General features: G+C 37.5%; 1 protein-coding gene across 1 annotated transcript; it reads left to right on the top strand.

The window, feature by feature from the left end:
• The first annotated feature begins 236 nt into the window (after window positions 1-236).
• Window positions 237-10,864, top strand: LOC121413774 (scavenger receptor cysteine-rich type 1 protein M130-like). Its single transcript, XM_041606715.1, has 7 exons — window positions 237-1,313; window positions 4,417-4,638; window positions 5,376-5,456; window positions 6,202-6,489; window positions 8,434-8,607; window positions 9,053-9,149; window positions 9,676-10,864. Exons 1-7 carry the CDS (start codon window positions 1,229-1,231, stop codon window positions 10,004-10,006), a joined length of 1,278 nt encoding a protein of 425 aa, XP_041462649.1. The 5' UTR covers window positions 237-1,228; the 3' UTR covers window positions 10,007-10,864.
• Window positions 10,865-11,086: the final 222 nt, after the last annotated feature.

Genomic DNA, 11,086 nt, shown 5'->3' with positions numbered 1-11,086 from the left:
TCAGAAAAAAAGAATCATAGTATATCTTATGTTTTACTTTCCTATATTTATATAGCAGCTCACGCAATTGACAATGTATCTCATACTATTGGGGTCTGTATTGACTTTTCGAAAGGATCCAGGATTTGATCAAGCGTGGAGCAATGAGAAAAAGTGACCCTATCTGTCGGGTTCAACTTCTTTCATCCGTGCGGTGGTCTTTGTGAAACGAACATTTAATTGATAGGCGATAGAGTTCAAATAAGATCCATTTCTCATTATGCGCTACTCTGTATGCATTGTCGCGATTCCGTTTACACGGGGGCGAATCAACACAATAGCTAGCGAGTGAACAATCAGCTGGGCTCTGCCTTTGGAAAAAAAGGGGAGGCAGTTGGTGGATTCTGGAGTTGTTATTGTTCGGAAGCAGTCGGGGCTGTAGAGTCCCATGCGTTGTTGTGTTACATGTACGCGAGCATGATTAGTGTATGGCGTCTCGACTGGTACTGTAATTTAACACCACACCTCATAATCGCATATTTATGTCACCTTTTTCCTAGGATGTCACCATGAGGAAATGGACAATCCCGGATACTGAACAGATTTATCTAGTCCTGACCGAACGTTCCTGGACAACCCGTACAACCTTACGCCAGGAATTCATATCTTTGCTGTACAGAGAATCTGCTGGTGGTTACACGCGATAATTTTCGCACTCAAAATGATGAGGATATCCAAAAAAGTAACCATAACGAGTGGCGCATAAGTCGATGATACCCTGTATCTTTGAAGATCTCATTCAAGAAGAGGAAATGTGTTTCATGTTGTGAGATAATGATAATGAAGGTTGTAGCGACACACTGTTTTGTTATGTAAACGTCATTTTGGATCACAAAGGGCTTAAAAGGCAAAGCTAAGATGATTGATGTCTCTACCATTAAGCTTAAGTTTGATTCTTAATACACAGGATACAGTAACCTCTGGAGGTTTTGAAAGCTAATTGTCTGTCTAATACTGTCAGTCATACTTTACAGTGGTGAATAGTTTTTGTATATGCAAAATACGATACCAACACCATGTGAGACTGAGCTGTTGAATCTATGGTTTGAAGGCTATATTCATGGTACTTACGCATCCATCTTTCACTTTCACCCTGTGAGGCTCAGAAAATAATTCACTTTTTTGTTGGAGGCACGATTATAATTTGCAACGAAGCAGAATCTGTTCAAGATCGTTGGATACAACATAGATGAATATGGCACCAGTGGAAATCCAAGCAATACTTTTTGCTTCATGTATTTCATGGTTTTGTTTATCCACTGCGATAATTCTTGGTAAGAACTACTCGATTAACTATTACCGGATGTACTACAAAAGTGCAGAGGTCTGCAGTCGGGTTTATGATGGGCCTTTACGTCCAATTGATCTATTTTAATGCATGTAATTTACGTTTAGGAAATCAAGACGAATTAAGATTTGGACTGACATGAATGAATGAATGGACGGACGGAAGAAAAGGCAATACGATACGAATGGATGCGAATCGAGTGGTGATAGTTTTTCATTTAAGCGCTTTGATTTTCTTTAATAACCTATTACATGTATTAACGTGAGATATTTCGTACATCAGACAGTTCCAAACACTGGCAATAAAATATCTGAGCATTTCAGGTACAAATGTAGTACTATGGGAAAATCAGCAGTAAACAGTACAAAAAAAGTTTATTGCGCATATTTCTAAAATCGATTAAGTATAATCATTTTGACGTGTTAAATACATGTATTTTTCCAAGAAATGACCACAATTAAGCAAACAATGAATAATATGCGGTTAGTCTATACACGCAACATTACAGTCACATGCAGTTTCTCACCATTGGTGAGGTGATCACTTCCGGAATCCATTATCTACCTATTCGAATTGATAGTCATTTATCCCAATGGAGTGATGCCTACATATTATTACCATAACCCTAACCCAAACGTCACTACATTTATTATTTTTTTCTGCAGGAAAGTATTTTAAGGGATGGTCCAGGCTGAAGATATTCATATCTCAATGAATAGAGTAGAATTCACAGAGCAAAATGCATAAAATGTTAACAAAATTGAATATCAAATAACAAAGTTATTGAATATTAAAGAGTTGTATTATTCCTGTGAAACAGTTCTAGGCATGTCTTCACGAATATTTAATAAGCAAAATGATGATGTCATATGCCCATTTCTTCTTTTGTATTTTATCATTGAAATTAGGTTTATTCAAAATTTTACCACCAAAAACCTAAACAATTGGATTGACAACTTAATAAGTGTATTATTTATTTATTGCTTCAACTTATTTCATCATAATGGAGACAGATCATTCATACATGTATGAAAACATGAAACAATTATGATTTCATGTAATAACATAAGAAAAGGATAAGTGGGGATGTGACGTCATCAGCCCACCCTAATGAATATTCATGATGACGTGCATATAACTGTTTTCACAAAATAGTGCTAAACATTAAGTTTTGATGACTCCGTTATTTGTTATCAGATTTTGATGGAATTTTCAGCATTTGCTTTGTGATTTTTATATATAAACTATATTTAGCTCGGAGTATCCCTTCAAAAGCAAGAATAAAATGTTAAAGAAACAAAATTCTACATACATGAAATTCGTTTTTTTGTAATGTTAACACTCATGATTAAGGGGTGCATTTTTTAGCACCACTGTACATTCAAATTATGCGCTCATTCCAGATAATAAATCCTTATTTGCCCTACTTGCTCCATTTTCCCAATTTCATACAAGTTTCCCATTGGTCGATAATCATGCGCTAAAAAGTGAACTTGATTGGATATGGTATGTTTCGATTGATTGTAAATCTCTGTATCGATTTATTGATCTAGGTCAATAGTGATGGGTAAAACGACACTTTATCAAACGGCTAATGTTTACATATTTGACAGAAATGGGATTCCTCTTTATATCTTGTATACTAAGTACGTTAAAAAGTTAAAGAAACTGATACCAATACACAACATTGCGAAAATCTAAAATGCCTTTAAATTTTAGTCTCCGAGACTCTAGCCCAGGGGGCGATTCTAGAGTATATGATATAATAGAATAGGAGTGGTCTAAAGGTATATGTTTTCGGTTCACCATAATGATAAAGTTCACCTCAAGATACATCTCCTTTCTCGACACTCTCTTCTGTTTTATTTTCTCTTGTTATTGTTTTTTTTCATTTTCTGTTTTCTTACGATTCTTTTCATTATTTTCACCTCATGATCATGACGGTGAAGGGGGGGGGTGGTTGTTATTACCCCTTTCCCTGAAGCGCTGCTCTTGATATTCAAACTTTTGAATAAGACAATTAGGTTAGTGTTATTATAGCTACATATAGAAAGTAGATGAATTTCATTCAGGTGTTACAATAAAAATGGTATATAACTCTAAATGATCGACAGATATTGTATCTTTTCAATTAACATAATTACCAAAGACGTACATGTATATTAGAATTTTGATCTAGGCTATTTGGTGTACACCATATTTTATGGTACGGGGGGGGGGTGCTCGTCATAGGATTTTGATAGTTTGAATGAAATAATTAAAGAATACTTCACCAATCTGGAAGTGAAATTCATTCATGACGTTAAAAACTTAGAAAAGTTTCAAATTGTGATTTGAACCCATGACAGTTCATGGATTGACCATGTTGACTACAGTGAACACATCCTTTCACCGATACACATTTTAATATTCCTTGTTGACCTGCTAAGCTGACATTACTTTGCTGTTTTCTTAAATCAATGCAAACACAATGGTTGCATACCACAGGTACAGATAAAAAAAATCTTCATATTATCATTTGCCTAATTGAACTCTAAATCAACGTGTGTCCATGCACATCGACTACATACCAATGTATACCAGGGTCATTTTCAACCACAAAGCAGTTCCGGTATCCGCCAAATAATCGCTAATACGGAAACAAGATTATTTGTAAGGCCTCTCTCACAACGGTGAATGTATTTTTTTTTATAACAAACTATATCTTGTATACACGTATTAGACTTACAGATCTATGGTAAAATTATTAGTAGGAATATCGATTTGCGGAGCCCGCTCGCTTTGCTCAATCGGACATAATTTCAAAGTCGTTGAACATTTATAAAACACTCCACTTCTCCGGAATATACAGTGCGTGTCAAAAAAACCCGACTATACACTTTTAAAATGGCTGCCAAACAAAAATATGTCACTTTGGGGGAAAAGACTGATATTACACGAAAAGTCACCTTTAAGCACTTTTTGTAGATAAGTGTTCTATCCAAGACGGTGACGGTCGTATGATCTTTCATGGGGTAAATAGCGCGAATTTTAATTTCTCAATAAAACCGGAATTAACTTTTCTCTTATCATCCTTTACACCTTCATAGATGTGAGGTTACAAGATGGCGATTCCCCAACAAACGGCAGAGTAGAGATCAACGTCGAGGGCATCGGATGGAATACAATTTGTGGGAGCTCGTGGGACATAAATGACGTCACAGTGACGTGTCGACAGCTTGGTTTCACCGGGGCACAGATGGAGCTCGTGAGGTCGGAGTTTGACTCGGGCACGGCACCAATATACAAGAAAACTATCCATTGCAAAGGAAGTAAGGACCGTTTACGTTTTTTTCTTATTTTTTTCTGTTGTTATAAAAATGCTTTATTCATTGATACACCTGTAGCGATGATCCACACAAACTATGAAGACCACATTAGATCGACTGAAGGAATAATTGCTTTAAACCCATTTGATGGTCTTCAATGAATTAAATACGTCATGTACGATTCTGGCAAGTGTGGCCTGGCCTGCTGTCTTTGAGAAAATTTGTCTTCCATTTATTTGGTTCTTCATCAGTCTTTCAATGAACTTTTAAATGTATTGTTAACCTTTTTAGTAAATATTCTTACTCTACCGTCTTAATGCCTTGTGATTATCACTGAAAGAATGTGGAGACATCCTCGTAAGATAATTGAAAGACCAGTGCGAGTCAACGTAATAATTTTCAAACGATTTTTTTTTATGAAAGATATTCAAGAGACCATCAAAATACAACAAAAATACCGGTGAAAAATAACGGCAGGACTTAAGTTTGCAGGCAATGAGTATCATTGAGACTTTAAGAGTTCTATGGTGGTTTCGGTCAGTCCTTTTGAGTTCTTTACGTGGTCTCCGTCAGTCATAAGATTTTATTTTTTATCTTTCTAAGATGTCTGGCTGTATAAGTATGCTAGGTAATCCATCGTTGATATATCTCAATAGCCTCGGTAAGCTTTCGGCTGTGTTCAAAAATTTAAGGTGATTTTTCGAACTTTTATGACAATGTGATTTATCTCCTTTCGTTAGATGAACAAAATTTGGACGATTGCCGGATGACGACACAAAACTGTTACGGCAGCTCAAACTCAGCCGGTGTAGTGTGTCAAGGTAAGCTCCTAACTTTTTTAATAAGTATGTTTGACATCAACAAAGCCTATTTATTGATTGATGTACCTTGCATTTTTTAATACACTTGACGGTGGACCTGGTGGGTTTTCCCTAAGTTGTTACTAAGTATTCCGAACTACTTTACGAACAACTTGTGATCCTATCGTGTGGTAAATGATATACACCAAATTTTCAATAATACTATAAAATTTAGCGCCCAGAGAACGATCAGCATTCGTTTGTAAGAACACCCGTAACCTACGGTCAGATTTATGGAACACCTACTTGAGAACCGATCCATAAACATGATGCAGCTTTTCGTAAGCTATGAAGGACTTTACGCATAGCAAGTGATTATACTAAATTATTTAGCCAAAATTTCCCTGTTCACCACAGAGGAAGTGAATTTTCCGGAGCTCTAATTAAGCCTAGATAAAATAATTTGAAGAAAAACGGAAGTTCCGTTAACAACACTAACTTTATATTACATGGATCAGTTTAAATTTAACCTGATGGGAATCACGTACTGTGCAAATAACTCTTATTTCCATATGTCTTATAATCAGATCGTATAAGTAATAAAGAATTATGCAATAAATTTCATCAAGTAGAACGTCTGAGACGTCATCGAACATATCGATAAACTATTTGTTTTTGTTGATGTCTTATTTATTTGATCTTTTATTAATCAATGGGTTCGACACCACATTCATTGATATGATTTGAATCTCATTATACCACACAGGGCCATCTTATCTCGGCTGTTACGGAGACAACCCGCAAGCACGATTATTTACTGGAACATCATACGTCGATTCAACTAGGATGACAATTAACGATTGCATTACTTTCTGTAGACTACGCGATTTTGCATACGCGGGACTGGAGCTGGGATCTGAATGCTACTGCGGAGATGAGAATACAGATTTCGACCTGTACGGACTATTCAGCGACGCTGTCTGCAGACACACATGCAGTGGGAATCAATTGGAAACCTGTGGGGGCATTGCAAAAATGGCAGTTCACAGAACAGGTAAAAAACGAAGAAAGACACCCCGGTTGACTGATTTTGGAATAGGATGCGGCTGCATCTCTAACATGTCTGGAGCAGACTCGTCGACCATGGTCCATTCAAAAGAGTCCTGACCTCAGTAAGGACTACTCCCATTAACGCAAATAACGCCAGTAGAATGACGGAAAATAACAGTACAAACCAGGAACTGAGATTTCATAGATGATTGCATGATACCAACTCATTTCTTGGGCTATGCATGGGTTTGACAAATTCCTTTATCTTGGGTCATTCAATTATCGTCGTGTCACTTGTTTGCCGTCATGTAGTAGTGACCAGCCTCATTTGTTTCTTCTGTGGATGATTATGCTGATGCAATACATGTGTATGAAAAAAAAAATGATACACTCATGTATATGTTAGGTATTTACTTTGGAACCATTGGGCTTAGCAGAACACAATATTTCAAATACTGGTAAAGTTTAAAAATAAATTTTGAGCTGTGTAGCTCACCCCAACCAAAAGCTAAGGGTCGTGATGTCTAGAAAATTGTCAACGATATGCATGATGTTGATGCTCAGATAAAACTTTGCCCAATTCTAGTTGAAGATAAAATAGATTTATTTTAATGGTACACCACCCATTTGTTACCAGAACGGGTCGTGTTGTCCAGTAGTTAGAGCATTGGCCTCATAATCGCAAGGTTGTGAGTTCGAATCCCCACTCTACCATCGTCTCCACCTTGATGAAAAGGCCTAAGCGTAATATCTGTCGTCTATAAGGTCAGCCACTATGACTGATTAACCTAGACGTAAACATGTTTCCTGGGTAATAGGTTATATACCAGCTTGGTGTTTACCAGATCCTGCCGAGTTCCTATGGGAGTTATCATAAAGAGAAACAGAAAAACAGAAAGGAACACAATTATGTTCACATCTAACGCAGATGTTAGTAATGGTTACAATCGAGCATCACATTAAAGCCTGGCCGTTATCATTTTCCTTGTGGGAGTTTCATAAAGCTGTTCTTAGAGTAACAAGCGATTTTAGAAACGTCATAGAGATGTTCCTACAAGTTTAGATGGTAATTCAGTGGCGAATTATCATGAAGCGCAAGAAATCAGAGGCGCTGGAACGTCAGGCTCATACAATGAAAGTGGAGGGGTACCTATTCTTTGGCAGACAAAAGGTGCCCTTCCACTTTCTTCGTCCGAGCCTAATATTCCGCCGCCTCTGCAAGAAAGGATAACCAATCGTTCATAAAGTCACTCATACCTAACAATCGGCCTCATGAAGCAGCCACCTAGGTAATTCCCTCAAGTATGTATAAGACCTTCCTAAAAGAGATCATTTCGAGGCTAACAAGGTTGTAATTATTACAGATTATATTCAGTACAGTAAATAAACTGAAGATTTACACGGGAAATAAAAGTTGAACTTCCAGGAAAGATTATTTTTTTATAGAATCGCCCTCCTTATATACAACCGTAGTTGTGCACAATATGGTAGGAAAAAATGAATGCAACTTCATTGCTTCGCTCTTCATAGATTGCCATTTGCGTTATAATTACTATCGGTTTCATCGCTTATACTATGTGGAGTTGCCGTGGCCGAGTGGTCTAAGGCGCCTGGCTATACATGGAAAGTCCGGAGTTCGATCCCCGGCCGCGGCACCTATGCCCGTGAGCAAGGCGTTTAATATACAATGCTCTTTTATCCTGCTTTCAAATAAATGGAAATGCTATATGCATTATTGGTAACTAGGTGTGCACTTGTTTAAAAAAAAAAAAAAAAATACTAATTCATGTATTGGCCTGATGACTTAACTTGGTAATATTGTTTTGTTTCGAAATTCCCTGACCCCTTAACATGCTTATCAAATCAACGGTTATGAAGGTTTTGCCGTTAATGAGGATAACGTCATTGTGATTGAAATGACAATAATGACAACTATTAATCTTTCCAGCTATCCTGACGACAACTCTCGTGCCAACAACTACCAATTATTCCTTGCCAAGAACACCCAGTCCCATAGAAATGACCAGCCCTGACCTGGACATCACCCTGGTCTCCACTACATCAGCAGCCTCAGAAGTGTCATCAACCAAAAGTTTGAAAGCTACTCAAGGTTCTTTGTCAGGTAGGCCTATGTTCTGTTTGGTGTTATTATTCTACATTATATTGTTAGGCCTGTACGAATGAACAGAATCAAGATGTAGCGGTAAAGTATGACTATCATCGCTGATTGAGGACGGACATCTTTATGACATAATGCTATCTCCATGTACATCACAACACGACCCGTCCTTTATAGTAAAACAAGTAATCTAGTCTTTATTCGATTCAAACACTAGCATCTGTTTATTTCAAATCTAACATACAACGATAAAATATGGTAATGGAATCAATACATTTCCAAACAAACCTGAACCATTTTAATTATAAAGTTGTGCTGTTCTAAATAAGCATTCTGTTATATGGTACCGCTATAGAATTACTTCTAACCACTTCCTTTGGAATTCAGACTTCTTTACCAGAATCTTAACTTAAAGTTTGTCTGTTTCCATTTTGCTTTCCATTTGAAGATGGGACGATGATGATAATCGTGTACATCTTGGGGGCGCTGTTGTTCTTTTGCCTCGTTATAATTTTTGGCTGTCTCATCTGGAACTGCAGACTGAGGTATGTAATCACAGTAATGATTTCAATTCATTCAGACTGATCGCCAATGCAAGTTTGCCCGGTGTATCAGTTTCCGGCCTGGTATCGAATCCCTTGCTTATGATTGCGAGAGCGCTTGAATACTGGTTGTATTGATTTATATCGTTTGCAAAGGATGTCTGACTTGTCACTTCATTGGCGAATCAACGCGTTGTGTTATGAATTTCTGATAACACGTTAATTTGCTATTTTCAAGAGAGGTTGATTTATTGTGCTCAATAAACTAGCGTGCTAGTCTCTAAGACAAAATGTCGATTTTTATTTTCAAATTTTAACTTTATATTTTATTGCAATCGACTTTGACATTTTTTTTTCATTGGCGTAATTATGACTTTTGAATAAAGTTTGATATGCGTAAGATATAATTTTCAAGCATTTTGTTATTAGTAAATACAGGCTTTAACAGTGTCGTGAAAACTGGTAATAACGTTGAATAGACATTCATTCGCGATATTTACGTAACGCATAATGACTTCTTTTTTTGCAGGTCTAGAACTACGTACGGAGTTTCTGATGATTATCACACACCTCCGCACAGCAATCAGAATGTTAATGTGCGTCCTTACATGACCCTCAGTGAACGGCGGCCCGACGGCAATGGTTACCAGAGCTTGAGCGTCCAGCGAAAGGAAGCACAGAGGGGCGCTATGCCGGAAGGACCATACGCAGACAGTTTAGGCGGCGAGCCGGTGTACCAGGAGCCCGGTGTATACTTGGAACCGGACAACCGTCTTTCGGTTGCATACAAAGCCGGTGATCCGGATGCAGATGATTTGTTCTTAGGAGGGGGGAATGAATATGAAACGCTTGGTGTATAGAAATACTATCAAAGACAGTACTTTAAAATATCATGTTATTGGTGCTCGAATTATCTATGTTGTCAAATTTCTGTTGCTGCTTTCGCCCAGTGCCTTATTTGCTTGTTTGAAATGTATATCACAACTCAATTGTTTGGCTGACGATACATAGCTCGCGCTTTTTGGTGGGACAAAGCTTACCACGTATAGGAATAGAACACACATGAACTCTTTAGCAAAGTATACAGCATATATATAATATCTACACGGACAAATGACCTTAACGACATACCAAACATCATAATATAACTAGTATTGGTTTGCTATAATGACTCAATCTTGTTCTTTCCCTCCTGTCTGGGTAATATCTTGCCTACATAGTTTAATATTCCTGCAGAATCTTGAGTAGCGAGTGTCCCACAAGTTAGAAGCTCATGACAAGCTCATTGTGTCAAGTATATTGCAAGGCAAGTAGAACATGTCAGAATAGCCGCGATGTATCTTGCTGATACTGAATTTCGAAATTGGAAACTCTCTTACCTTTCCAGAACCCCGCCAGAAATGATTAGAAACGGATCTTGAGTTCGATTTTGAAAGGATTGGTTGCATTGATATTGTTATAGAATGAATGAGTCCTGAGAAATAATTGTATCTATACGATCAACCGATAAGTTTTGTTGAATTGGGCTTAGGTCTTTATCTGCGAGAGCTGAAAATTAGCGACATATATTGTCGTTGTTGATTCATCGCCAAATGATTATCCTCGATTACAAAACATTCATTAATCAACTGAATTTTACAAAAGGGGTGGTTTTATAGGTAAATTGCCAATTCGTCTACTGCCATCCCGTCCACTCACCACATGGTCTACATTCATTTCGTCTAATGCCATTTCGTCCATCAACATTTCGTCTACCACCCATTTCGTCCAATCACCATTTCGTCTAATAGCCATTTAGTCTAATAGCCAGTTAGTCTATAGCCAATTCGTCTACAACCATTTCGTCTACCAACCATTTCGTCTAAATCCATTTGGTCTAATGCCAAATCGTCCATTAACCAGTTCGTCCACCGTTCATTTGGTCCAATAGCCATGTCGGC

This window comes from Lytechinus variegatus, chromosome 4 (genome assembly GCF_018143015.1).
Source record: "Lytechinus variegatus isolate NC3 chromosome 4, Lvar_3.0, whole genome shotgun sequence".
Taxonomy (NCBI): Eukaryota; Metazoa; Echinodermata; class Echinoidea; order Temnopleuroida; family Toxopneustidae; genus Lytechinus; species Lytechinus variegatus.
The sequence above is the reverse complement of the archived record's forward strand: the minus strand, read 5'-3'. Positions and strand labels throughout refer to the sequence as shown.

What these genes read in the sequence shown, in the direction of transcription:
- LOC121413774 (XM_041606715.1), top strand. Translation starts at nt 1,229, where the DNA reads ATGAATATGGCACCAGTGGAAATCCAAGCAATACTTTTTGCTTCATGT. An exon ending in AGCCGGTGTAGTGTGTCAAG is followed by an intron (nt 5,457 to 6,201) that starts GTAAGCTCCTAA and finishes TATACCACACAG; the next exon opens with GGCCATCTTATCTCGGCTGT. An exon ending in AATGGCAGTTCACAGAACAG is followed by an intron (nt 6,490 to 8,433) that starts GTAAAAAACGAA and finishes TAATCTTTCCAG; the next exon opens with CTATCCTGACGACAACTCTC.